The sequence below is a fragment of the Phascolarctos cinereus genome, unplaced genomic scaffold (assembly GCF_003287225.1).
Source record: "Phascolarctos cinereus isolate Bilbo 61053 unplaced genomic scaffold, phaCin_HiC Scaffold_4;HRSCAF=312, whole genome shotgun sequence".
NCBI classification, from domain to species: Eukaryota; Metazoa; Chordata; class Mammalia; order Diprotodontia; family Phascolarctidae; genus Phascolarctos; species Phascolarctos cinereus.
The window spans coordinates 14,306,706-14,334,313 of record NW_027555847.1 but is presented as its reverse complement, the minus strand read 5'-3'; the positions used below and the strand labels follow the sequence as shown (position 1 = coordinate 14,334,313).

Here is a 27,608-nt window from a genome sequence, read left to right as displayed (position 1 = left end):
TGGGAGGTGGTGCTATTATCATTCCCATTTTACAGATGAGGCAGAGGTAAAGTGACTTGCCCAGGGTCACACAGCTGGATGAGCAGCGAAACAGACTGCGTCTCAACAGAAGAGAGGCAGTGAGTTCTAGGAAGCATCCCATCTGCAGATGCAGTCAAATGGTGGGCTGCTTTGTTCAGCCACTCTTTTTCTTTTGGAGGGCTTTCAGGTTGCAGTGGGAGAGGAACTGGGGAAGTGACGGTGTTATTTTAAAAAGGCATCAGGAAAAACTTATGTTTAAAAATGAAGGGGAGCCCTAAGGAGGCAGTAAAAGATGCGTCCAAGCCTTGTGAAGAGATGAGGTTTTCTAATCTGCTGTCAATCCATCACACCCTTGTTTCCCTGTCCCTGATTTCCTCCGCCCTCATCTAGATGGTGGTTTTCAGGCCCCTCGCTGGGTAGGGTAGTGGGCAGAGCCTTGGGCTTGGAATCGGGAAGACTTGAATTCATAGCCTGCCTCAGTCACTTATCAGATGGGATATCCTGAGCAGGTCACGTGGCTCCTCTGTGGCTCAGTTTCTTCCTCAGTAAAATGAGGGGGTTGGGCTCCACAGACCCTCTAAATAAATAATCCTGTGAGGACCAGGCTGTATTTGCTGACTGCAGTGAGAAACAGCAGAATTTCCTGGGAAGAACTCAGGTCTAGAAATGGCTGGTGGGGCAGTGTGGTCCAGTGAAAACTGCCCAGACTCATAGGTAAAAGGACAGGAGTTCAAATCCCATGTTTGGTGCTCCCTTACTACATGTATGACCTTGGACAAGCCTGGGCCTTGTCTGGGCCTCAGTTTCCTCATCTGTAAAACAGCAACACTCATGCTTACACCACCCACCTTACAGGGTTATTATGAGGACACCGTTTTGTAAACCTTAAAGTGCTGGGCAAACGTGATGCCGATGCTCACGATTCTCAGAGAGGTTGGATCTGGGGCTAGTATGGACGCATCAATAAATATTAAATAAAGCTCCAGGTGACTGAGTGGACCCTGGACTGAAATATGTTTCCCTCCTTTGGCAGGGAGGGGCAGGACCTGTAATTTCTTTTGCTTGGGAACTCTCAGTGTGTAAACTCCTCTGTGTGCGCAGATGAGCGCCTCTGGGGTCATCTGTAGTCTAGAATTTCCTCAAGCATTAAGTTATTGGGTGATTTCTGAGGTCAGAACTTTCCTGAAAAGGAGCTGGTGTGAGATCCACCTGGTTAATAGTGACCAGAATCTGACCCCTGGCCCTGCTGCTGAGATTTAGGGTATTTTGGGTCCAGACCTATGATTTCATCAGCGTAGGGTGCTCATGTGAGAGGAAACACCTCCCCCGGTGCCCTGCCACTTACAGATGTGCAGAGCTGCTGGGCCACTAAGCGGTGATAAGTAACTTACCCAAGGTATGTGTCAGAAGGAAGACCTGAACCCAGGTCTCTCTGACTCTACCCACTGCACTGCACTGCCCTGTCATAAATGGAAAGCATTTTTCCTGAATCTCCGCAGTTTCCCAAGCGGATGGGGTGGGAAGGGAATGAGCCTTTATTAAGTACCTACTTGCCAGGCACTGTCAGTGCTTTATGATTGTTATTCCCTTTGGGGACTTTGGGGGACGTGGACTCGTTGGCCATGCAGGGGGTCCAGAGAGAGGCAGAGAAGCCCCCCGGGTGACTGTCGCCCTGCTTCCTACAAAGGCAGTTTGTGATTTGGACTCTCAGACTGGAGGTGGTCAAGGGGAGAAACCATTACTGTGTGTTGCTTCCCTTTTACTCACTGACGCCCAAGCTTGTTTGGGGGGGTGGGCCCTTAGAACAGTAAGTGACCCTGGGGGCCACCTGGTCCTACCTCCCCCCAGTGATGGAGAAAGAAGCGGGCACGCACGCTGCAGTGAGTGCCTGGGGACGCCAGCTGCTCGGCCCCCCTGGTTTTTGGGTGCTGCCCCTGCCTAAATCCAAGAGGGAAGAGTTTGGGTGGGTGACCACCCTACAATTGACCAAATCCACCACTTTGGAATCAGCCACAGTCACAGCTGAGATGCCTGTCTGTTTATTTACAAAGGCCCAGGGGCCAGCCTAGTGACCACGGTGACGCTGGCAAAGTACAGTGTGTGGCTTAGAAATGAAGGGTGTTATTTGGTGCTGTAAATCACAGGCGGTTAGTACTAAAAGGGGCCTTAGAGATTTTCTAGCCCTGTTCCCCTCCTCCTCTTTTACAGATGAGATGCTGTGGCCTACAGTCTGATGTCTCACACACACACACACACACACACACACACACACACACACACATGCATGCACACACACCCTCACTCTCAAGCCAGCAACCATTTATTCAGTGCCTACTGTGTGCCTCTAAGTGCTGGGAATACAGAGAAAGTCCAAAAGATGGTCCCTGGCCTCAGTGAATTCACAGTGTGGTGGGGGAGCAGCTGTATGCATACAAGATCGATGTGCAGGGTAAAGCACACATAATCGGCAGTGGGAAAGTACCAGCCTTAAGGGGGTTGGGGGAGCCTTCTGTAGAAGGGGGATTTTAGCTGGGATTAGAAGGAGGCAGAGAGGAGGAGGGAGAGGTTCCTGGCCTGGGGACTAGCTGGGGAAGATGCCCAGAGGCAGAATCAGGCTTTGATTTGGAATCCTAGCCTGCCCCAGAACCCAGGAGTCCTGACCCCCATCCAGGCAGTTGGATTTACTAAGAGAAATTAAATCAAAGTAGTGTCAAATTGCTTTTGTTTCTCTTTCAGGCAATATTTGAGCTTTCCCAAGGAGAAGAAGACTTGATAGAGGACTTGAAATTAGCAAAAAAGGTACTTAAATAAAAACATCAACATCTCTTGGCAGTTTTCACGCTGACTTATTTTTTTTCTCACTTCTGAATGAATCTGCATGCCAAGATAGATGTGAGAGCACATTATGACTAAGACTGGCACCCAGAGAGTGGAGGGCCCCTGGGGCTCACCCCAAGGCCTTGTGGGAGGAGCTCAGAGGGGACTCTCCCTGATGGACCCCCTGGAGAACAGTTTCTCCGTGCCGGGCCAGAGGGAAATGTGGTTTAATTCCACAGGTGTATGGAGGATCTGGAATGTAGCCCAAGACTGTTCAGGGCACAGAAGATGGAGAGAAAGAGACAGATGAGATGAGTGGATGGATGGATGGGTGAATCGTAGAAAGATGGATAGTGGATGAGTGTATAAATGGATAGGTCAAAAATGGATAGAAAGAATAGATAGTGGATAGTGGATGGATGGACGGATGGATGGATAGTGGATGGATGACTGCATAGATGATAGTACATGGATGGATGGCAGATAGCTAGATGGATAGTGGATGGGTAGATTCTTCCTTCCTTTCCATTCCCACTCTAATTAAGTGGGAATGGAAAGAACAGACGACCTGAGTTCAAATTCTGCCTTGGCCACTGACTATTTCCATGGCCTTGGGCAGTCACCCTTCCTCTCTGGGGCTCAGTTTCCTCCCTCAAAGGGGTTGGACTAGGGGACCTCTGGCCCGACATATTTGATCCCTCGTCACCTCATCCCTGGACTACAGTTATAGCTGCCTCTTAACTAAGGTTCCTGCCACCCGAGTCTCTTCTTTATCCATCCCACAAGTTGGGATAGTTGGGCTAATCTTCCCCAAGCACCCCGTTGGTTGTCACTTCCCATCCTTCCCTTTAGTAAGACCCCATGGCCCACAGAATAAAGCTCAGACTTCTTATCTTGGCATTCAGTGCCCTCCACCATCAAGTGCCCCTCATGGAACCTAGAAGAGTCCATGGAGGCCAATTTTTTTTTTTTAGCTTTTTGGTGAGGCAGTTGAGGCTAAGTAACTTGCCCAGGGTCACACAGCCAGTAAGCGTCAAGCGTCTGAGGCCAGATTTGAATTTGGGACCTCCTGACTCCAAAGCCAGAGCTCTATCCACTGTGCCACCTAGCTGCCCCTCATGGAGGTCAATTCTAAAAGAATCCCTTGGACAGCTAGGTGGTGCAGTGGATAGAGTACTGGCCTTGGAGTCAGGAGGACCTGAATTCAAATCTAGCCTCAGACACTTGACACTTACTAGCTGTGTGACCCTGGGCAAGTCACTTAACTCCAATTGCCTTGCGCCACCCCCCCCCCAAAAAAAAAGAAAGAATAGCCAAAAGTAAATGCAAATTTTCCTGAACAGCCTTTGGAGATTGTAAAAATAACTTTGGTTTCAACCCTCATGTTTATGGTGATCCTGTAGCCCCCCTCAGTGTAACGACAACCTTGTATGATTAGATGTTAGATTACCAGTATGTTTTATGCACCTATGTTTCTTCATGTGATAGATAATTATGTATACTGTGATAAATTATAAAATTTATATGTTAAATATAAATAACTGTTAAAAAATAAAAGAACCCCTTCTGTAGCATCCTGTCCTTGTAAGGTCCCCAGCCTCTCCCTGAACAGGGCTCACAGCATCATATCCTTATTTCTAGCTACTCCTCCTTTCCAGCCTTCACTGCCTACAAGGGAAGCCCTCCCTCTTCTGCTCCTTGTCGCAGTGATCATGTGTCTGGTTCACGGAGCCATAAATGACTCACGTCTTCAACTGAGTGTGACATCGCTTCTGTCATGACCTTCAGTCACCCTTTCAATCTTTTGTTGTTGTCTAACTTTTCACTTGTCTCTGGGATGTTTCGTTAGCTGAGTGTATCTTGACCTAAAAAAAAAAAGTTTAATATGACTTTAATAAATGTGTTTCCCTGGATTTTAATTGTATCATTCTCTCCCTCACCATGCTCTCACAGGCCTATCACGACCCCATGCTTAAACTCTCCATAATGACAGAGCAAGAATTAAACCAGATTTTTGGAACCCTGGACTCTCTAATCCCTCTGCATGAAGGTGAGGTTTGGTTCCCTGGATGAGTCAGGATGTGTAGACCTGATGAAGTAGTGTTAAAACCAGTCTAGAGTTGGTGATACGATAACACGAGTAGCCAAGACCTTCCCATCTGTGTCCGTGCTGGGGGGATGCATAACAAAAACATTTTCCTTTCTCTTTCCTTAACCCTAGATCTTCTTAGTCAGCTTCGAGAAGTCAGGAAGACGGACGGATCTACTGAGCATGTTGGCCCAATCCTGGTGGGATGGGTAAGATGCTTTCTTGAGTTGGGTTAAAGATGGATTTTAATCTTTCAATTAGAGTTTCTTTTTACTTATGTTATTCCTTTCCCCTCCATAAGCCTAATTAGTTTCAGGTTAGGGAAAGAATAGTTTTCAAGTAAAAAGATACTATTTAGACTGTTTCTCTGTTTACTTTAAATTTATTATTATTAAAGCTATATTTATTATCATTATATTAGTATTGTATAAGTTTATTGTTATGCTGCCTATTTGCAACTATAGGCTTTAATATAATAGGCTGAATTTAAATTCTTTCAACATTTAATCAGATCTGTGAGCTCATCAACGTGGGTATTTCCTCTGCTATTGCAGGTCATACCCCATCCCTACCTTCTCCAGGTTCATCAAAAGGCTCTCCACACAGCATCTATTCACTGGGCTGGGAGGAGAAGCAGGGGGTCTTCCCCCAGGTAATCGCTCATTTTGTGGTTGCCAATGGTTACCCATTGTGATGGACACAACTGTGGCTTTAGCTATGGGACCAGCCCATCCCCTTATGACGTTAAAGTGAGAAAATATTTGGAAAGCACTCTGCAAGCCCCAAAGTGGTCCATGAATGCTAGCTAACATTAGCTCCTACTATTGACCAATCATTCATTCCCTCAAGGATGCTTTGCACGCTGCTTCTTGGAAACAGGGGCCCTGTGATATCTGCCTTGTGGCTTCACAATCCTTTGGGGCTTGTATAGTTTCATTTCCTTGGAGAGTGTGGTCCTTGCAAGATAAAATCTGGTCTGTAATTCAGATTACTTAGTCACTGCCATTTGGGGGCCATTTTTATTTCTGTATGGGAATCTCTAAAGAACTCTGGTTTGGTATGAAGGGAGCTGTCAAGTCACCCCATACTTGTGTAGACACAGCCAAGGCCAATGGCAACATGTAGCTGCTTGGTCATCTTACGCACGTCCAGGGTCGAGCTAATTATTTCTGGCTCTTTATTCCCAAGCAATCCATTAACCACTGAGAGACTATAAAGTTCCAAGTATTTAATGTAAGAGAGTGGAACACCCCATTGTCTTGGCAGGGCACCCAGAGGGTCATGGATGATCGCAGAATCTTGATTCCAAGCCTTGAAAGAACCTTAAAGGCCTTTGAATGTCGTCTGGTCCTTTCATTTTACTGATGAGGAAACTAATTCCCAGGAAGGTTGAGTTACTCAGGGTCACCCAGTTCATACTGTATGGTGGGAGTAAATAGACTTGTAGATAAGTGATGCAGTGGACAGGGTCCCACTTACCAGCTGTGTGACCCTGGACAAGTCACCTCAGTACTTTCAGCCTCCATTTCCTCATGTATAGGATGGGGGTAATAATAGCATCTACCTCTTTGGGTGGTTGTGAGGATGATATGAGTTAAAGCATTGTAGAAATGCTAGCCATCATTTACCATTGCCATCATTGTGACCAATGACAAATCGCCAACAGAAAGGAGAAGGAAAAGATAACATCAGAGAGGTTCGGTGCCAGGAAAGGTCGGTTAGGTAACAGGCCAAGAGCCGCTCTGGTGCACCCACATAATGCCAAAAGGAGGCCTCTGGCATGTGGGAGAATTAGGGGAAGGAGTCCTCTGTCAAATAAGGGAGCTGAATTCAGTGGTCTCTCAGGAATCTTCCAGCTCTCAGTCCTTGATTCTATGACCCAGTCAAGAGCCCCATGGTATGTGTGGGCAGGCATGGAGGGGTAGTGACCTGCACTGTTGAAGGAGGAAGAGATCCCAGAGCTATTGATGTATGGCTATACATACATATTGATGTATAAAGAGAAAAGACACCTGTGGTCTGTTCCCTTCTCCCAAGTTTTTTATCTCTCTAATTCTTGAGCTACTCTGCAGAGATGGTGATGCACTGGGGCAAGGGTATTTCACAAGGAAAAAGTCTAGCCTAGCTCTGAAGGGTGTACACTTACTGGAGACTTTGTGGAGTGGGGCAGGTTCAGCACCCTAAATTCTGCTGCTGTCTAGACCCTAACTCAGTTAGCATCTATTAGGCTGTTATGTGCAAGACATCGCAAGGGGGTGCTGGGGATGTGATGCAGTGCAGATGGTGTTTAGAGGCTTACTTCTTCCTTGCCCGCGGTTGGTTGGGTCTTGTCCTTTATTATCCAGGGACATCGTTACCTTACCTGCTCACAGTAGGTGCTTAGCAAACGGTGGTTGGCTTGAATTGAGTTTGGAATCTTGTGGAGAGCCTTTTCTGTTGTGCTTTGGGAATTCTCCCTGGGTCGGCTGTTGGAGTCCTCCAGAGAACTCTGAAGGTGACCATCTGGGGGTCTCTCATCAAGGCAGACCATTTTAATATCAGGGCTGGAACGTCTCCAGGCAAACTGGAGGCCCAGTAATATTCCGAGATGAATAATTCAGGGAGCTGTCCTTAATATTTCAGGAAAACTCAATTCATCTTGTATTTTTGGCTTTTAGTTTAATGCGAGCAGTCCTCTGTGATCTAACTTCTTCTTTCCATGGTAAAAAATAAATCCTCTGAAAAAGTTCGAACCTCTTGGACAAAGGCCCAGTCTCTAGAAAGAAAGCGAGTTCTGGGCCCTGGTTAACACCACTTTGGGTGGGACCCAGGACTCCCCAAGATGGCTTGTGCACTTCTCTCTCCTCTACCCCTCAGACCCAGAATTATCAGGATGATGAGAAGCCGCTTTTGATAAGACACAAATGTGCTGGTCACTGTCTGGTTTCTGTTGACTGTCAGATGTTGGTTTGAAGTCTGTTCTAAATCAAAAATAGAGATGCTGTCACATTAGAAAGAGTTTTTTTTTAATTTAATGTTTTGATCAAGTCCAGCCCTCTTTCTGCTATGTGAAGGACTCCCCCACACCTCAAAGCCACACAGGTTCCAAACTCAGGGCAGAGGCAAATTAGGCAGCAGCTAGCACACCGCCATATACATACTGGTGACTTCACAACATTTGAGAAGGTGGAAGAGGCCTCGACAGCTACCTGGTCCAAAGCCATACCTGAAAGTATGGTGATACACAGGAACACGCCAGGTCGATCCCTCTTTTAAGGGACGGCCTCTCCCATCCCAAAAGATGGCTCTTGTGTCCTCCAGCCCAATCTTCCTTTTCATAAACACTCGATGGATTAACTCCGATGTCATCTTGATAACTGGCTCTGAGGGCCCCACAGCTCAGCTTTTAAGGAAATTCAAAGTATGGAGCACCTCTTAGCTGTCTGTCTTGTTCCTTTTTACACACAGTGCTCCATCTCCCATCTTTGTGCCTTTATCCTGATCCCCCGGGCCAGGAGCCCACCTCTTCCTCACCTCTGCCTCTAGGAATCCCAGGTTCCTTCAGGACTTAGCAGCTCTTCCATAAGGCCTTCCCTGGCCCACTCAAACTCATACCTCACCCCCAAGGTGACCTGGCATCTGTCTCGATTTCATTTTGTGTATCCTTACAGAGGGTGTATGAGCTTACTGCTGCAGTGAGATTTTGGGGACGCCCTGTCTGAGTTTCACACGTTGTCCTCTTTAGAATGTAAGTTCAGGGCTGTTTGCTTTTTTGGTCTTTGAGTCCCCAGGGCCAGACACATAATAAAGACTTCATACACGCGAGACCATCCTTGGCATCTTGGCATACGGAGACAAAACTGACATTGTCCCTGTCCTTAAGAAGCTTGTTCTCATTGAGAAGAGCCAACCCATACATAAATAATTAAATGTGAAATAGATGTAAAATAAATGAGGCAGCATGGCTGCATAGAGAATGACCTGACCAGGAACCTGGGAAGGCCTGGGTTTGAATCTCAGCCCTGACACACGCTAGCTTTGTGACCTTGGGCAAGTAATAAGTGGCTTGACCTCTCTATGATCTGGGCCACTCTTTAAGACCCCACATTGAAGATAAGGTGCCAGTCTGCATCAGTAGTGTGAATTTTCTCTCCTGGAGTTCCCTAAAGCAATAAGATCCCAGGTCCAGTCCCTTTCCCATATATAAACCAAATGACGAGTGGGGGGGGGGGTCTTGGTACCGTGGAATCCCAGCACTTTCCCTGCAGACACATCGAAGGAAGAGGCTCCCTCCAGAAAGTGCCACTTGGCTGCTATCTGGCCCACCCAGGCATCAAACGGGAACTCCCCCCGTTGGAAGAAGCCTGTTAGCAGACCCTCATGAGAAATGGTCCTTGTCCATCTTGGCTGGCAGGTTGTGCTGATGTGTTCACGCGGGTGAGGACTGTAAGCACAGGGGCACGTCTGTGTGAGGCCTTGGCTTCTTAACAGAACAAAACAAACAGCTCAGGGAGATGCTGAATGAGGACACTTTTCAAAGCCCATTCAATCCGTGAAAAATGGATTTGTTTCCTACCAAAAAAGAGAAAGTGATTTTCTTTTCCCTCTCAAGTGACCTTCTGAGGTAGCCAGTGCCGGCCAGACCTTTTGACTTCCAATAGCTCGGTTACTTAACTTTGAAGACACTTAGGACAGGGACGCAAGGGAATTCTCACAGGCCTTCCACATAGATACTTCAGAGTCCTTCGTGATGAAGAGCGGGTCACTGAGGTTAACAGTATCCTAAAGAAGCAGCTTTCCGAGTAATGTGAGTCTGCCCCTATCCTTCTAAAAGTTCCAAAATAATTTATTAGTTCTCGAGGACAAGTTCTTGGGTAATTTAGTTTCTAATGAAATTTTAATACCTGGAGGAGAGACAGGAAACACAGATGCAAAAAATAGGATTGTTCTGTCTCTCTGCCCAAGGTTGAAGGGATAAGGTACCTTCTGTCAAAAGGGAAGACGGGTTCCATTTCACAGATGTGCTGTTTTGTCTCTTTCTCTCTCCAAGCGATGATTTCTTTTTATTTACACAATGTTAATATTTCGCTTTAACAGATAACTATTTTCTCTCCCTGTCCACGCCAAAAAAGGAAAAACAAAAGCAAAAAACCCTTGTAACAAATGTGCAGAGTCAAGAAAACTAATTCCAGGCCACATCCAAGAAAATAAATGTGAGCCCTTCCCCTCTCTTAGAAAACGGACAACAGCTTTCATTCCACGTGGTCCTTTGTTGAGAGCTAGAAGGAACGTTAGAGATCCTTTAGTCCAATTAGTTTACTCATTTTACAGATGAGTAAGCTGAGGCCCCAGGAGATTAGATGACTTGGGCCCAAGCCCACACATGGCAGTATGTGTCAGTGGTAGGGGATTAGAATCCAAGCCTTGGGACGTGGTACCACGTCGCATCTTCTGTGAAAAGAAGGGGGCGGACGAAGTGGCCTCTAAGGGCCTTTCCATTTATGTTAAAGCCCTGGGATCGTCGCCAGGGTCTACACACTGAGGTTGTTGCAACAGAATTCGACTGGTACAAACAGAATGTCAGACTGGGGTCTGACGTGAACTTACTTTGTTAATATGCTAGTGCCATACTTCACTGTAATTGGCTTCCTTTGTAATTCTGTGTATTTTCTGTCATGCATTTAAAAACATTATTCGTGTGTCATCCATGATACAAAAAAAGCTTAAGAATCCTTGATCTAGTGGGAAGGGGGGAATCCTGTAATAAATATAGTCTCCCTCCAGAAGACCAAGATTGAGTAAATCTAGGTTGAAAAATCCCTCAGGATTTCTTTGGCTAGTAATGTATGTGTATGAGCATACATACACACATACACCGCCGCCCCCGCCCCCCCCCCCCAGATTTGGGCATATTTTCTTCCCTTTGATTCATTCCACCCAACCTCAGTGGAGCACCTTGTGTATTCAGGGCAAATCTTGACCCTATGCTGGCCGCTAAGAGGGGCCAGCTTCCTGAATCTGGAAAACACCCCCAATGTACACATTGCAGTGGGGCCCACTAAGGGGTGAAGTCGGCTCAGCCTCTCGGGTTCCCCAGGCCCAGGAAACGGGCAGACCTGCCAAGTGTGAAAACAGGATTAGAGGCAGACGGGGTTGCCATGGCAGCCTGGCGGGGATAATGGAGATTAATGGTACAATTGGGCAGTCAACAGTGATGGGGAAGGGGGGTCCCTGGTTAGTTTACATCCTCCAGTTACTGCTGATTGGTTTCTGTATAATGAAAACCCTGGGCATTTCCAGGTCTTTGATAAAAGAGGAAGTGGGAACTAAATGAACAGGCCCTAAGGCCCGTTTTAATTAACCTTGATCTAAATTATAAGTAAGCAAACAGCAGTTGGGTGATTTTCTTTCTGTCTGTCTGTCTTTTTTTTTTTAAATGAGCACCGATTTTCTCCCAACTTTTAGGGGAGCAGTGCCTGAGAAAAGTTTCAACCTCTTTGGTAGCACTGGGTGGACTCCTCTTCACAGTAGGCCCCTGGTCACAAAATGTCAAGAGTTTCACTTGTTTGCTCAGCAAATGATTGTTTTAATGTGAGTTGGCTGGGCTTCCTTTTTAGTGACAGTCTTTGTACATGGATGCATTTATTCATAGATCAGACATTTATTAATCACCTACTGTATGCCAAGCTCTGTGCTCAAGGGCTGGGGATATGAGGACAAAAAGAAAATTCTGGAAGTAAGATGCATTACATTTAACCAGTGGCCACACTGAAAGTTTCCTACATTTTTACTTGCAGAAAATGCAATCATCTGTTCAAATTTTCAGCTTCTAGGCACACAGTAGGCATTCAAATAATTGTCGATTAACTAATTGTTTTCACAACAGTTGGAATTTATCTATTTATTTATTTATTTTAACTAGAATTTTTTTTTGAAGAAGCCATGTATGCTCCTGACTCTTATAACTTTGTCTTAAGAAGGTACTTTCAGACTGTGAAATATTATTGAATAGGGTCATAAATCCTGACTGTCATGGTCAGTCACTTGAAAGACCAGGTGCTGGTATGATGACTAGTAGTTGCTGTTCAAAGAATGGTGAGGAAATGGGGCTGGGATAGAGGGGAGCATCCAGCATGGTGGCAGATGTTGAGTTGATGAACATGAGGCCTTGGGGTGCTGAGCCAGGAGAGGAGCCCTCTTGGGGTATTTGACAGGTTTTCGCCTGGGAGAGGGACTGAGGGAGCTTTCTTGGACCCCAGAGGGCTCCAGCTAGGAAACAGCAGGGGTCATTCAGGCCTGATGTCAGGAAAGACGTCCACCCAACTGGAGCTGCCCAGACTGGTAGAGCTGAATGGGCTGCCCTGAGAGAGGGCGTGAGTTCTCCTTCACTCGGGGGCTTCAGGCAGACCCCCTTGTCAGGTATGTTGTAGAAGTACTTTGTCAAAGATGGGTTTGACTAGCTCCCTGCAAAAAGCCCCTCCCAGTTGCAGAATCCTGCAGCCCTTCAGCTATAAATTCTCCAAAGCTGCCTCCAGCCACAATTGCTCAGCCACCATCTTTGAGCTTGGACTTAGAGTGTGGCTGATTGAGACACGTCAGGGAAGTTAGCATTTTACGGGGAGGCAGGGGGATTCACGTGCCCAGAGACTTTTGATAAGTCACAGACCTTCATACTAACAGTCATTTCCAAGGGGTTCCTGAATCTGGATTTTCCCTGGTGACAGCTCTGCCCTAAATTTTTTGAATTTCATCATCCCACCGCTGCCCAGTAACCTCTACGCTCCCAGGGCTTTCTCCTTTGGCCTTTTCTGTTCTGCTTCATCATCAGTGACTTAGGGGAAGGTTGTTGGTGGTATCAATTGCTTAACCAAGGATATGGATGACAGAAAACTGGGAAAGATGGCTGATTCCTCAAAAAGTACAATCAGAGGCCAAAAGATCAATACCTTTTAAGAGGCAGGACTCTTCAGTGATAGGCAAGAAAGATAGACGCTTGGGTTCAAGAAATTACTTGTTCAAGTACATGTTGAGGAAACACAATTAGCTAATGGGGGAAAGGGAATTATTCAGAGAGTATTTGATCTGGAAGAATCCTTGGATGTCAGTCACCTCATTGAACCCCCACCCCCATATGTTATAGATGGGTAATAAATAATAGGAGACAGCATATTCTATGTCATGAATGAACAAAAAGGCATTTATTAAGTTTTTAAAATTTTAATTAAAGTATTCATTTATTTACTATATGCCAAATATTATACTAAGCACTGAGGATAAAAACAGAAAAAGAAGCAATCCCCACTTTAACAAAATGCACGTAGGAGGGCACAGCCGCAGAGTAGATGGAAAGGCCAAAGATCTGAATTGTTGTCCTCTGAGGTCCCTCACAACTCTGGCAGCCCATGAGCCTATTAATGTAGCAATCTCCTCGTTTTAAAGCAAAATTGTAATCCAGATCTTTGTGGGTATGGGCTGCTTTGTCAGCTCCTTAGAAAAAGGTTTGCTATGACTTTACATGTAGAATTGATATCGTATTGCTTATCTTCTCAATGGGCAGGGGAGAGGCAAAAGAGAGGCAGAGAGCTTGGAACTCCAGTTTTTAAAAAATTAATATTAAAAATATTTTTCTTGAAAAAGAAAGAAAAAAAAGGTTCAGCAAGAACCCAATTAAAATAGAGGACCTAAATCAACCAGATACACTTTTGATATCTTAAAACCTTAAAATGGATGTACAATGAAGAATTCACATTTTTCTAGATCATCTTTTTAGCCTGTGTTCAAATAATACAAACCATGGGGGCCAGGAACTGGCTGGTATTAGCTCAGCTTTTATCTCCCATAGTGCTTAGCACTAGTCTCTCTTATCCTGATGGGTGCTTAATAAATGATTGTTGAATGTCGTATATAGTATAACATAATCGGCAGACTAAAAATTGCTATCAACAAAGTGATGTTTTAAAAAGTCATTAAACAGTAAGCATTTATTAAGCACCTACTGTATGTCATAAATAAATGGCGTATAATCAAAGAATCCCAGACTCACTCAGTTGAAGGACGCCTGTCCAGACCTGACCAAGAATCTCATTCCCCAACAAATGGTGAATTCTACAACCATCCCTTTCCATTGCCGGAGAAGCAGTGTGCCCTCGTGGGTAGGACATTGAACCTGGGAGTCAGGAATCCCACCTTTGATACTTTGGAGCTCCATGCCCTATTTGTGCCTCAGTTTCCCCATCAGTGAGATAATGAATTGGAGAGCATTTTGCAGATTCCACAGGCGTCAATCATTGCTGTGGATGAGATGGCCGATGGGCCAATGGGTGGTGCGCTCTCCTGGGGAAGGGGCAGGCTCTTTTCCAACCCCGTTTCTCCTTCTCTTCCTCAGCTGCCGTGCCTCAGTTCCTACGACAGCTACTGCAGTAACCAGGTCGCAGCCAAGGCATTGCTGGACCACAAGAAGCAGGACCACCGCGTGCAGGACTTCCTCCAGCGATGCTTGGAGTCACCCTTCAGTCGGAAGCTGGACCTCTGGAATTTCCTCGATATCCCCCGAAGTCGGCTTGTGAAGTACCCGCTGCTTCTGCGAGAAATACTGAGGCATACTCCAAATGATAACCCAGACCAGCAACACCTGGAGGAGGCCGTAAGTTGGGTCGGGGCTGGGGGAGAAAGAGGCACCATGATCATTTCTCAGGGGGCAAAATGGGATTGGGGGAATAGTGCTGGTCTGGCAGGGAGGAGGCCTAGGTGCTGGTTTGAGCTGTGACCACTAACCTCTCAGCCTCAGTTTCCTCATCTGTCAATTAGGAAACCCTTACACTTACTACTTACTAGTTGGGTGACCCTGGGAAAGTCACTTTACCTCTGCCTCAGTTTCCTCATCTGTAAAATAGGGATAATAATAACACCTCCCTCCTAGGGTTGTTGTGAGAATCCAAATCAAATGAGAAAAGACACGTAAAGCCTTTCATAAACCTGAAAACGCCCCAGAACTGTTAGCTGTTACTATTATCTCTGTTGCTGCTGGCCCAGGTCTTGATCCGGTTGAGCAGCTCAGCTCTAGGCCTTGACGCTCTCCTTGCAGGACCTAGCTTTAAATCCAGGCTTCTTTTTTCGAGTCTCACTTGCTCCTGGCATTGAGAGAAGTGGATCAAAGGCATTTCTCCAGAGGCCTCTGGCCAGATGCTGTTAGAGGGGTGCGTACCTGTTGGGAGGGAAGAGAGAGAATGCCCAAGACTTGCCCTGGAGCAGGAGGCCAGCCAGGTGAGAATGTCAGACTCAGGCAGGTAAAAAAAAAAAAAGACCTGGGGGAGTGGGTGGATTGTGATAGTGATGAAAAAAAGAAGAAAATAGAGGAAAGAGTCTCATGGAAACAGGAAAGGAAGTCCAGAAAGAGAAGCAGACAAGCAGCGGGGCAGTTTTGTTACTATTGTGTTAAATTCAATATACACCGTGGGGGGAAAAAAAAAGTCACCAGAGGGCCTGGCTTGGGGTACAATCCATGTTTCTTTTCTTTGTGTATTGAAATTTTTTTCAAAATTGACTGGTTAAGTTCATAATTTTGAAAATGAACCTTTTTTAAAAATCCTCAGAAAACTTAGAGAACAGCCCAGGGATATTCATCCAGCAGCCATCAGCACAGAGCGTTGCCCAGTCGGAAAGTAAAGAGGGGAAGGAGGCTTGAGTTGGGGAAGCATCTGCTTATCAGTCAGGTCTATTTTTATTACTAGAATAAATGAGGTTCATTGTTCATTAAATTTTATTTTGGCTGTGATGTACAGAGTAAAAATAAATAAAATGAATGAGGAATAAAACTGACTGGCTATTTTAGCAGCTTCCCAAAAGAAGTCAATACTGAATTGTAGGATTAGAGACTTAAGAGTAGAAGGGTCTTAAAGTTCATCCATTCCAACCCCTCAATTTATACATAAGGAAGCTGAGACCCAGAGAGGTCATAGGATCAAGATCTCTAGAAAGGACTTCACATTCCCTTTCATCTACTCCAACCTTCTCATTTTACAGATGAGAAAAGTTAGGAAAGAATCTGCCCAATGTTGTATGTACAGGTGGAACCAGGTTTCAAACCCATCTGCTCCAACTCCAAGGCCCAAACTCTCTCTCTCTCTCTTTTTTTTTTTTTTTGCCTTGGCAGTTGGGGTTAAGTGACTTACCCAAGGTCACACAGCTAGTGCGTATTAAGTGTCTGAGGCCAAATTTGAACTCAGATCCTCCTGACTCTGAGGCCAGAGCTCTATCCACTGTGCCACCTCGCTGCCCCTCCAAACTCTTTTCTGTTGAACCCCTTGCCTACCTCTGTAGATATAAACTGGCTGAGGATGGAGCCAGTCTCCATGTGTCCGGCATGTAGAGCTGGGAACGCCAAAGGACCTTCTTGGCTCTTAACGCAGTCCTGGACAGCCTAGGTGCTCGTCTTTGGTAGCATCTGGTTGTGTCCTCGTGGTTGGTAATCACTTGGGTTCTCTGGGATGTCTGAGTCATCATCCGTGTGATTATTCTTTCTCCTTACCCTCTCCTTCGTAGACTTCTCTGTGTTTTCCTTCATCTCTCATACCGACGTTCTTCCTCTTACTTTCTAAGGGCTATCAGGGTTTTCCGCCATACATGACCTACTTCTAGTCAGGCATGACCACCGTGACGTGGCTGACATACAGTGAGTCACTGCAAACAGCCACCATGCCAGACAGGGTAGAAGAGACGCGCTTTGGGATTGGAAATCTTTTCCTAAAGTGATTCAGAGGGGACATCTGCCTGTGGTTCCCCATGGTGTGCAGCTAGTTAAGTGGACCAGTGGATAGAGCCCTGGCACTGGAGTCAAGACCTGACATCACATCATGCCTCAGACACCTACCGCAGAAGTTGGGCCTGGCTAAGATTTTTCCCCGGCCTGCTTTCACGTGGTCACAAAGAGGGTCTCACTTGCCTCCAATAACAGCGGCTCAGAGAGAGGTCCTGACCACATTCACGCTTCGGAAGGTCTCGTCACGACTTCATTTTTGCTGTAATGCCCCCCCAGCCGGGCCTGGGCCTGGCCTCCTGGTCAAGTTTTGCCCATTTCCCCAGAGCCCAGGGAGTCCCTTGGCTGGGCTCGCTCTCCCTTACAGCTTTCCCTGGGACCTTCGTGCCTTCTTATCAATTGACTTGGGAATGTGATTGAACCCCTAGCTTTTACACAAATGTAATTGAAATTCATCATTCCCTCATCCGTCAAGTACTGTCTGGTAGACTGTCTGCTGCTGTGACTTTAATGTACACATTTGTGGCTTCCTTTGCATCGTTGTGGTGTCTTACCTGTTTAATGTGATGAACCAGATGCCTGATAGGCTACACACGGAGCTGCCCTCAGCACTCTCCTAGCCACACAGGCTGTGGCAGGTGGTGACTGTGGAGCCCCGCTGCCCTGGGGATGTCCATGGGAGTGTGGTCCGTGTGTGTGTGTGTGTGTGTGTGTGTGTACACATTCCATCATCTCCATTGAGGCCTTTGCATTTCTAACTCAGGCTTTGCCTCTGTCTGATGTTTTCAGTGTTAAAATATGAATGAATGGGGGGCAGCTAGGTGGCGCAGTGGATAGAGCACCAGCCCTGGATTCAGGAGGACCTGAGTTCAAATGCAGCCTCAGACACATAACACTTACTATCTGTGTGACCTTGGGCAAGTCACTTAACCCCATTACCTAAAAAAAAAAAAGGATGAATGAATGATTGAATGAATGAATGAGAAAGCACTAAGCATGTGCTAATCAGTCCTCCATGACTAGCAATGCAAGTACGTAAAGCTAGGCAGTCTTTATTCTCCAGGACCTCGTGCTCTAATTGAGGGAGACAATGTGTATAAGAGGGGTGGATGGTGACAGAAAGGCCCGGAGTCCCGAGGGTTCAGTGGCAAGGCCCAGGGGCCCTTACAGGTTGTGAATATATGGGTCTCCTCACTAAAAAACTTCCCTGAGAAGCCACTTCAGCTTTTTCTCATCTAAATTTAGCATTCCTTGAAGGAACCTGCGTGCTTAACCTGGAGAAGGTCTGGGGTTTGGGTGAGGCCGCCAGGCATGAGAGGTGTGTTAATTATTCAGGGAGCTGTCAGATGAAAGAGGGATGAACTTGTTTTTCTGGCCTGAAGCGATGGGTGGAAGTTGTTCAGAGATACCTTTGGGCTTGATAGGAGGAAAAACACCCTCCTAATAAATGGAGCTGGGCAGAAAGGGAGGGGGGATGCCCTGGGAGGGGCTGGAAGCTTCCCCTCACTAGATGCCCTCAAGCAAAGGCTCAGTGAATGTGGTGGTGATGAGGGTGGTGTGGAGATTCATGTGGAGGCCTCATTGGACAAGATGGCCACTGAGATCCCCTCTCCCATGGAGATTCTGGAAGACAAAGAATTCTTAAGCAACCTAACCCTTTTGAGTCTACACGGAAGGGCAGGCTGCTGCCCCTTTGTGCTTCTTAGAACTGCAAAATGTAAGCTCGATTTTATTACCAGGTAGAGCTCATATTTAAGAGTCCAAACCTAATAATAATAACAACAGTAACTATAATAATAATAATAGTAAGCATTTATGTAGCCTGTAAGGTTTTCAAAACACAGCACATAACGTTATCTCACTTGATACTAGGTAGACGCTATTGCAATTCCTATTTTACTGGAGGGGAAACTGAGGCACATGGGTTCAGTGAATTGAACAAGGTCACAGAACTCCAGTTGCTGACGTGCACAGTGTTTTATCATTTTTTCCCCCACTTTCTACTTCCCCACAGATAAACATCATTCAGGGGATTGTGGCCGAGATCAACACCAAGACTGGAGAATCAGAATGCCGTTATTATAAGGAGCGGCTGATCTATCTGGAAGAGGGACAGAAGGACTCTTTGATTGACAGCTCCAGGGTACTGTGTTGCCATGGTGAACTGAAGAACAACAGGGGTGTGGTGAGTAGCTGACCACATCTGGGGCTTTTACCTTGTTGGCCCCTGCTGGCTGTCTAGCTCCCTAGATGCTGCCCCCTTCCTTTTTCTCCCACCTCAGTCAACAAGCATTTTTTAAAATTTATTTTTTATTTATTTTATTAAATATTTCCCAGTTACATGTAAAAAACTTTGATTTTTTGAAATTTCAAGTTCCAGATTCTCTCCCTCCTTCCCCTCCCCCACCCTTTGGGAAGGCAAGCAGTATGATATTGATTGTACGTGTGAAGTCATGCAAAACACATTTCCATGTGAGCCGTTCAGCAATTACGCACTCATTCTGCCAGCGCCATGCCGAGCCCTGGGGATTTAACCATAAGAGTGAAGATGCTCCTGGCCCGGTGATCCTGGCTGGGGCATTTCTCCTCATCTGTAAAATGGCCATATTAACTGCCCCTCCCTCCCAGGGCCATGGTGAGAATCAGAAGAGATCATCTGTTTGCAAAGCCCGAAGCCGTATCAGTGCTAGCTGCTCTTAGGGCCCTTATTTCTCATTTGGAAAGATGGCAGTGGCCAGGGAGGGGAGCTTGGGTCCTGGAAGTTGCAGGGATGGCTTTGAAGTCCTGCAAGAGCAGATGGACAGGGCCCTTCCAGGCCCCAAGGCAGCTCTGATTGGGTGATTCCGTCTGCATTGGGTAAACTTATTTCTCTGGCATTTTCTGCGGTAATAACGGTGTTCCCAGGCTGCAGAGCACCCTGAAAGGCAGGTCGTGGACATTTGTCTCACCCCATCTTTCAGATGAGAAAACCGAGGCTCTGGGAGATTGAATGATTTGCCCATGGTCACAGAAGTGGTCCGTGTCAGAAACAGTGTTCAGAATTCAGACCCAAGCCTCCAGCTCCCAGGACAGCCCTCAGCTGGTTACAGGGAAGGCTGTTTGCAGTAGATATGGGTGTGAAGCTAGTCCTTAGAGGCCAGGTGGCCCTGAAACAGGTTTGACTAGCCCGAGGATTGGCTGTTTCCTTTTTTGACAGAGTGACCAAGGGCAGGCAGTGAGGTTAAAGGCTAGAGGCACCTAAGGAATTAAAAAGCATAATGTTTTACTTAATGCTGTTTTATTAAAAATCAAGGTAATCAAAAATTATTTTGCACTGCAGGAAAACAGATTACTGAGAGCAAAGAGGTTGGGGGACCAGAAACTGGGCTGATTTGTTTGTATTTAATATACCCCCAGACACCACTGTCAACAAAGGCTTTTCTCAGAGGCAAAGAGGGGAGGAGGGTGAAGTGGAATTGTGCCTTAGGCCCAAGCAGGCTGACTTCTAAGAAGGGGTCATTCCTTAGGGCTTTGGAGGTGTCCCCAGACTGGGGCCTTTCCAAGCTCCCCCGTCTCTCTGAGCTGCTGTGGAAGGCTGATTGAAGGATACAGTGAGGAGTCAAGGGTCATTTTTAGTCTAATGACAGAGGACACAGGTGGGTTCGAGTGGAGCCTCTGGGAAAAGTTGTTTTCTGGTTTGTTTTGGTTTGTTTGTTAGCTTAAAAATAATAACCAAATTTGACCAAGGTCCATTGGAAGAGGAGTTCATTCCAATTGAGGGCATTTTTAATTGCCTACTATGTGTCAGGCACATAGGTATAAAAAAAAAAATAGAAACAGCCCCTGTCCTCATGGAGCTTACATTCTAACAGAGAAGACAGCTGTACATAAAGAAATTTGTACAAAGTACATGTGGAGTACAGGGATCACCATCTATGGGCAGAATCTTCCAAGGCCTCTTCTGGGAGCTGGCAGTCTAAGAAGTCAAGGGAGAGCATCCCAGCAGGGGGCACAGTTTGTGCAAAGGCCTGTAGGTTAGAGATAAGCACTGAACATCAGTCATTGCCTGGAATGTAGGGTGTACATAGGAGTAGTCAGCCTGGCAGGGTGGGGTGTACGTTTTTCTAGTGGTGACTGAGAGCCTCAGGAGCTGAAGCAGACAAAACCCAAAAGGAGAATTTCTGAACATTTCCCTCCTTTTCCCAGGGATTTCCAAACACGGGAAGGGGTGTGTTTCTAAAAGCCAACCTTGGGAGTAAGAAGAGCTGGGAGGGTGAGTCTCCCAGCCTCCCCTCAATAAACTTCATTTCATGTTGGCGTCGAGGGCCAGGCCTTCACAAATCAAACATCGGTTCTGTGAAATTGGACCAAGTACCAGCTGTAGGCTGAGGCAGATGGACATCTGTGGGGCCACCCCATGTTTTATGTCTGGGATCTGGGAAGTAGTCATGTACAAGGAGAGTTTAGGAATTTAGGAACCCCGAGCTGGTAACTCACCAGGCTATCCCCATCCTCCCTTCCACTAGTACTTAGAGTCAGAACATCTAGGCTCATGTCAGGCTTCAGACTCAGCAGACCACCTCTCAGAGCCTGTTTTCTCAACTGCAAAATGGGAGGGGGGGATAATATTTGTACTCCCTACCTCACAAGTCAATCAGTAAACATTTATTAAACACCTACTATGTGTCTGGCACGGTGCTAAGCACTAGGAGTTTAAAAAGGGATAAAAGACAGTCCCTATCCTTCAAGAGCTTACAATCTAATAGGTAAGACAACATGCAAAGTGCTATATGTATGTAAGTAGTTATCATGCCAGGAGGTAGAGACACTGAAGGGCAGCAGAAAGGCTTTTCCAGGGTGTCTTTAGGGGCAGGTTGGTGGCACAGTGGATAGAGCATTGGCCCTGTACTTCAGGAGAACCTGAGTTCAAATCCGGACTCAGACCAAACACTTGACACTTACTACCCGTGTGACCCTGGGCAAGTCACTTAACCCCAACTGCCTAATTTAAAAAATAAATGACAAAAATGAAGATGAACAAATGGAAGAGCACCCAAAATTCTGGAATATCCTGTGAGAAATAATGCAAAGGAGGGGAAAGAGCAAACCAGAAGATTGGGATGGACAGAAACAATGCCCATAGAAGAGGAAAAGGGAATGAGAACAGGCAAACCAAAGATCTTAACCTGGGGACCACGAGCTTGGTTTTGGTTTCGTTTTTGAATAAATGCATTTCAGTGTAACTGGTTTTCTCTGTAATCCTCCATATTTTGTTTCACACGTTTAAAATCACTACTCTGAGAAAAGATCCATAGACTTCCCCAGACTGCCAGAGAGGGTCCAGGACACACAAAAAGTGAAGATTCTCTGCTTTAGAAGGAGGGCCTGAAATGGTGTTACCACAGTGTAGATGCTGAATTGAAGTGCCAGTGGTTGCCAAGCAAAGGAGAGGGCTTAGAATGGATTACTGAGTATTGTTATTTCTAAGAAAACACTTGACTCTTCTTTATTTAATTCCTGGGGTAAGCAGGAGTTTCTCTTCTGTTTCTGCTCCTTAGAAGCTACACGTCTTCCTGTTTCAAGAGGTTCTTGTCATCACACGGCCCGTCACCCACAATGAGCAGCTGTGCTACCAGCTCTACCGGCAGCCAATCCCCGTGAAGGACCTTCTGCTGGATGACCTGCAGGATGGAGAGGTGCGCCTCGGTGGCTCCATCCGAGGTGCCTTCACCAACAATGAGAGAAGTATGAATACCTGAGTTGGGCTTTTGGGGAGTTATTGTTGTTGTTTTCTGATGGTCCTAATAGCAGCTAGCATTGATATAGTGTTTTAAGGTTCAGGCAGTAAGATGTGCGAAGAAGGAATTGAACTCCCAGTCTAGCGCTCTATCCACTGAACAACTTCCCAGCCCCTAGATTCTGTCCTATTAACTCTGGCTTGCTTTAGAAAAAGAGATGACCAATTATTTCCTGTCATTGACTATATCAGTGACCTGTGGGGACACAGAACTAGATCATTTCCCAGAACTTTCCACCAGGTCCCCTCAGAATCATAGAATGTGAGAGCTGGAAGAGACCTCATTAGACCCCCTCATTAATTAGACTGCCTTTTCCTTGAGGGCACGGCTGGTTTTTTGCTTTTGTTTGTATCCCTAGCACTTAGCACATAGTAGTTGCTTAATAAATGTTTACTGATTGATTAGTTGATTAATCCAATCCTTCCTAAAGAAACCTGTTCTATAACATACCTCCCTGACAGATGATCATCCAGCTCTGTGTGAAGACCTCCAAGGATGGGGAAGACCCACCACTTCTTGAGGCCACTCACTTTACTTGAGGACAGCTCTCGTTGTTAGGAAGTTTTTCTGACATCAAGCCTAAATTTACTTCTTTGCAGCTTCCACCTCTGGTTGTCCTGGGACTCAGCAGAATAATAAGCCCAACCCTTCTTCTGTTGGATTGGTCTTCAGATACTTAAAAAGGCAGCTATCATGACTCCTCTGAGTCTTCTCCCCTCTATGTTAAACATTCCCAGGTTCCTCAAGCGCTCCAGGCCCTTCATTCACCATCTTGGTTTCCTGAACATGCTTCAGCTTATTAATGTCCTGTGGCACCTAGAACAAAACCCAGCATTCCAGCTGTGGTCTGACTAGGGCAGAGTACAGAGGGACTCTCACCTCCTTATTCCCAAAAGTTGTCCCTCTCTTAGCGTAGCCCAAGATGGTCTTAGCTTTTATTGGCTGTCTCATCACCCTGCAGACATATCCTGAGCTTGCCACCCCCGGCCAGCCCCAGTTAATTTTCAGGAAGACTAACCATGCCTCCTCTTATTCTGTATTTGTGAAATTGATTTTTTGAGCCCAAAGGGAACAGTTTATACTTGTCCATATTGAATTTCTTTTTCTTGGATTCAGTCCAATGCCTTAATCTATCAAGATCTTTTGGGATCCCAATTCTGCCATCCAGGGTGTTAGCCATTCCTCCCAGCTTAATTCCTTCTGCAGATTTGATGAGCTTTCATCACCCCTTGTGCAAGGGGACTCTGTTTCTCCCTGGCACTTTGTACGAAGGCCCTGCCCTCACCAATAGTCAATAATCAGAAGAGGCACATGGAGGGTATGAGCAGACTACAACGTATAATCATTGAGGAACTCTGCAGAATCCCAGGAGTGAAAGACTTAATTGAGGAATTGTATCATAGGAACAGAAAGAACATGGACTTATCAGGTGGCAAGGATGGAGGACAACAGATGGACAATCCAGGGATATCCTTGTGAAGTTAGCATTGATAGAGGGAGTTTCCTCACTGGGAGCTCCAAGAGCCAGTGAAAGCACAAGGTTTGGTCCCAAAAGTTCCCCAAAACAAAATGCGTTAGTGAAACTATTTAGAGTATGGTATGACATGCTTTTATAGAGTGGTTCAACATCTGCCTGTGAGATGATGCAGGGAATTAAAGGGAGTTTTAAGGGATGAGGGTTTGAATTTCCCACCCCAATTTCAATCCATAGGAAATATTGTTCATTAGAAGCATCCTTTTCATCCTTCGAGGGTTCAGAATCATAGGTGTTCGTTCTTCTTTGTTACCTTGTGAGGGAGAGAGGTATCGTGGGGTAGTGGAAGGATCACTGGAGTCCTGAGTTCTAGTCCTAGGCCTTGCACTATCCATGAGCTCTGACAAGTCATGTCACTTCTCTGGGCCTCAGTTTCTTCCCTAGTAAAACGAGTGTCAGACCAGGTGACTAGGTCCCTTCCAGCTCCACCATTCTGGGGTTCAAGGTCCAAACGAAAACCTCCGACAGTGGCTTCATTTTGCAGATGGGTGAAGTGAGAAGTTCTATTGACTTGCCTAAGTGAATATAGAAAAACCCACCCTTTCTTTTTCCCCTTCCTTCTGCTTCTGAGCCAGTGTTTGGCCTTAGAAGTGCAGATTGGCTTTTTCTTGCTGACACTGCTGACACGTGTCGTTTTTCCCTTTCAGTTAAAAACTTCTTCCGAGTCAGCTTCAGGAACGGCTCCCAGAGCCACTCTCACTCCCTGCAGGCCAGCGACACCTTCAGCAAGCAGCAGTGGCTCAACTGCATCCGCCAGGCCAGAGAGACGGCAGTGTGTGCCCAGGGCCCCCGGGAGCCTCCGCCGCCGCCCGCCCCTCTCAGTGGAGAGGCCAAACTGGAGCAAATGGACCAGTCGGGCAGCGAGTCAGACTGCAGCATGGACACGAGCGAGGTCAGCCTCGACTGCGAGCGCATGGAGCAGACAGACTCTTGCAGTGGCCACAGCAAACAGATAGAGAGTGACGTTTGACAGCAACCTCTCCGTCCTTCCCAGGTCTGCTTACCTGTACAGTATTTGCATTCCACAGATGGAACGGTTTTGGAGAAGCACTTTTGAATGCCTTCCTGCCAGTGTCCAAGGCCCCTGTCTTTGTCCTTTTGCCTGGGTTGCTAGAACTTCCAGTCCTTCCACTGGACCCTGATGCAACATCATTTCAAGTTGTTTTCCAGGAGCATCTGTGTTGTCTGTGAGTTACTTTCACTTGTCCTGCTAGGACAAAAGGGAAATCAGAACTACTGATTTTTCTTGAGAGCTCCTCTGGATGCCTGACGCACAAGGGGGAAGGGAGGCAAAGAGTTTCCCAGGTGTCTCCAATAGTCCCCTTATGGAAGGTCATGATGACATCTGAGAAGCAAAGGCAGGGGAAGAGTCAACGACTCAGATTAACCTCAGGTCAATATCATGCATGGTCTTGGGCCATAGAGATGGCCAGGCCATGTCACTGGGGATCCTGGGCAGTGAATTTTCCAATGAGTGAATGTAGTGAGCATCCAGTGGGCCTTGTCCTTGGTCCTTGTGTACCCCCAGATGGACACACCAAGATGTGGGAATGAAAAGCCGATTTAAAAAGAAAAAAAAAGCCCTTTGGGATGGTGGTGATGGCTCTGTTTACAAGTACAAGACAGGGAAGAAAGGCTTGGGAGGGCAAAGTACTCTTCCTTGACCTTTAGGCTTTGAGTTGGGAATGTTGGACCTTGAATCATGACTCCATTTTCCATCTGGGAAACCACCTCCCATCCTTCATCTCTGCCTCAGGGCTTGCTCTGTTGTGGCCTCTGGCCCTGTGCTATGACCAGAATCAGTCTTTGTTTCCCAGGTCCTGATTCAGTTAATTCTAGAGGGAATTTGAATCAGGTCTCTCACATATATGGCCCACCAACCCATGGAGGCCTGTCCCAAGGGCCAGAGACAGTTGCCCACCATCATCATCATTGATTGGCAGGGCAGGGTGGGATGTGAGCTTTAAGTAAGTCTGCTAAATACACTGAAATTCTCCCTTAGAGTGTAAATATTAAGGCTGAACCGTGCAAAACTATACCCACACCAGCACAAGTAGTAATAATGCTAAGTTATTGCCAAAAATGGGTGGTTGTTTTTTTTTTTATCTTATGTGTCTTACAAGTTTACAAAAAAGAAAGGGGATAAATATAATGTGTCAATTTACCTTGTACATATCTCATGTGCATTAAAGGAATTTGTGTGACAAGATAATCAATATAAAAAAACCCAAGGTATAAGTACATTATTATTTTAAAAAGAAACGAACTGTTGTGCTCAATTTTTCCCTGTAAAACCAATTTCTGTATTTATAGATTTTAAACAAGGTGAATTTTTTTTTCTATTACAAGTTTATTTAAAAGTGGTTTGTTTCTCAAGGGGAGCAGTCAATGTGTTGAGTAACAGCCTGCCACTAATAAAAGTGGGCTGGAGGAAAGAGACTGTTTGGAAGAGATAGAAGAGAAGCATCCTTTAAGGAGACTGTGAGCTGGCTGGAGCGTTGGGAAAAGAAGCCACGCCTGCTTGGCCCGGGGAAGGAAAGGCATTGAAGGCTCTGAGGAAGAAGAATGTTTTTTTGTGTAATGGCCTTAAACTTTTCTGGAAGCATTTCAAATAAATTACGTTAAATGGTCCTGTGGTTTTTTTTCGTGAGGTTTTCTTGTTTACTCAGTGGGCACAGAAGTAAATCCCAACCAGGTGGGCCAGGACAAGGTTGGGAAACCCGTTGTTGGGGATTCTGTGCTTGGCTGTTTGGGAATTCTAGCTGTCTCACCTCCTGTGCTTGGCCATGTGATTTGGGCCTTAATGTGGCATCACCCCAGGCAATTCTCTGAGCAGAGCCGAGCAGGTATCAACCTGAATTGATAGAGGGAATTTCCTCACCAGGGAGGGCCTTTCACAGATGAAAACAAAGCTGTGGACCAAAAAGCTATTCCATGTTAATAACCCCAGTGGGGATCAGTTCAGTGACTTACTAGGATCCTTGGGAAATTTTGTTTTGAAATTCTTGGTCCACTAAAATTGTTACATTTTTAAAATTAGACAAAAAATGTACGATAAGACGTCAAAGGAAATTTCATTCTGTTATGTTAAAAAAGTATGGTACTATAGCGAGAGCAAACTCTCCAAGGTCAGAGGACCTGGGTTCAAATTCCATCTCTGATGCTTACTACCTGCGTGACCTTGGGCAAATCACTTAACATGTATATAGCATTTGTAAAGTGCTGAGACAGTCAGGAAAACTCCTCTCCCTGACTTTAAATCTGGCCTCAGACACTTACTAGCTGTGTGGTCCTGGGCAATTCTCTTAACCCTGTTTGCCTCAGTTTCCTCATTTGTAAAATGAGTTTAAGAAAAGGAAATGGCAAACCACTCCAGTAAGGTCTGTCAAGAAAACCCCCAATGGGGTCCTGAAGAGCCTTGCCAGTTCCTCATTTAATCCTCGCAGGGTTGCAACTCTAGAAGGCAGGTGCTACTTTACACTAGAGGAAACTGATGCAGGAAGTGGTTAAGGGAAGTCTCCGAGGCTGGATTTGAACTCGGGTCTCCCTGAGTCCAGGCTCAACAAAGTTCTATCCATTGGGCCACCCAACTGCCTCTAATTTCCTCATCTCTAAAATAAGGGAATTGGACTAGTT

At 46.1% G+C, this 27,608-nt stretch overlaps 1 protein-coding gene across 4 annotated transcripts in view; it reads left to right on the top strand.

The window, feature by feature from the left end:
• Positions 1–26,602, top strand: part of ARHGEF3 (Rho guanine nucleotide exchange factor 3) — a 296,463-nt gene extending 269,861 nt beyond the window's left edge. For all 4 annotated transcript variants that reach the window (XM_020970560.2, XM_020970561.2, XM_020970564.2 and 1 more), the window contains 7 exons: positions 2,758–2,820; positions 4,792–4,888; positions 5,060–5,136; positions 14,292–14,549; positions 18,676–18,846; positions 22,199–22,385; positions 24,620–26,602. In XM_020970560.2, coding sequence (XP_020826219.1) covers positions 2,758–2,820; positions 4,792–4,888; positions 5,060–5,136; positions 14,292–14,549; positions 18,676–18,846; positions 22,199–22,385; positions 24,620–24,942 — 1,176 coding nt within the window. In that variant the 3' untranslated portion in view covers positions 24,943–26,602. The remainder of the gene's footprint in view (positions 1–2,757; positions 2,821–4,791; positions 4,889–5,059; positions 5,137–14,291; positions 14,550–18,675; positions 18,847–22,198; positions 22,386–24,619) is intronic.
• The last annotated feature ends 1,006 nt before the right edge of the window (positions 26,603–27,608 follow it).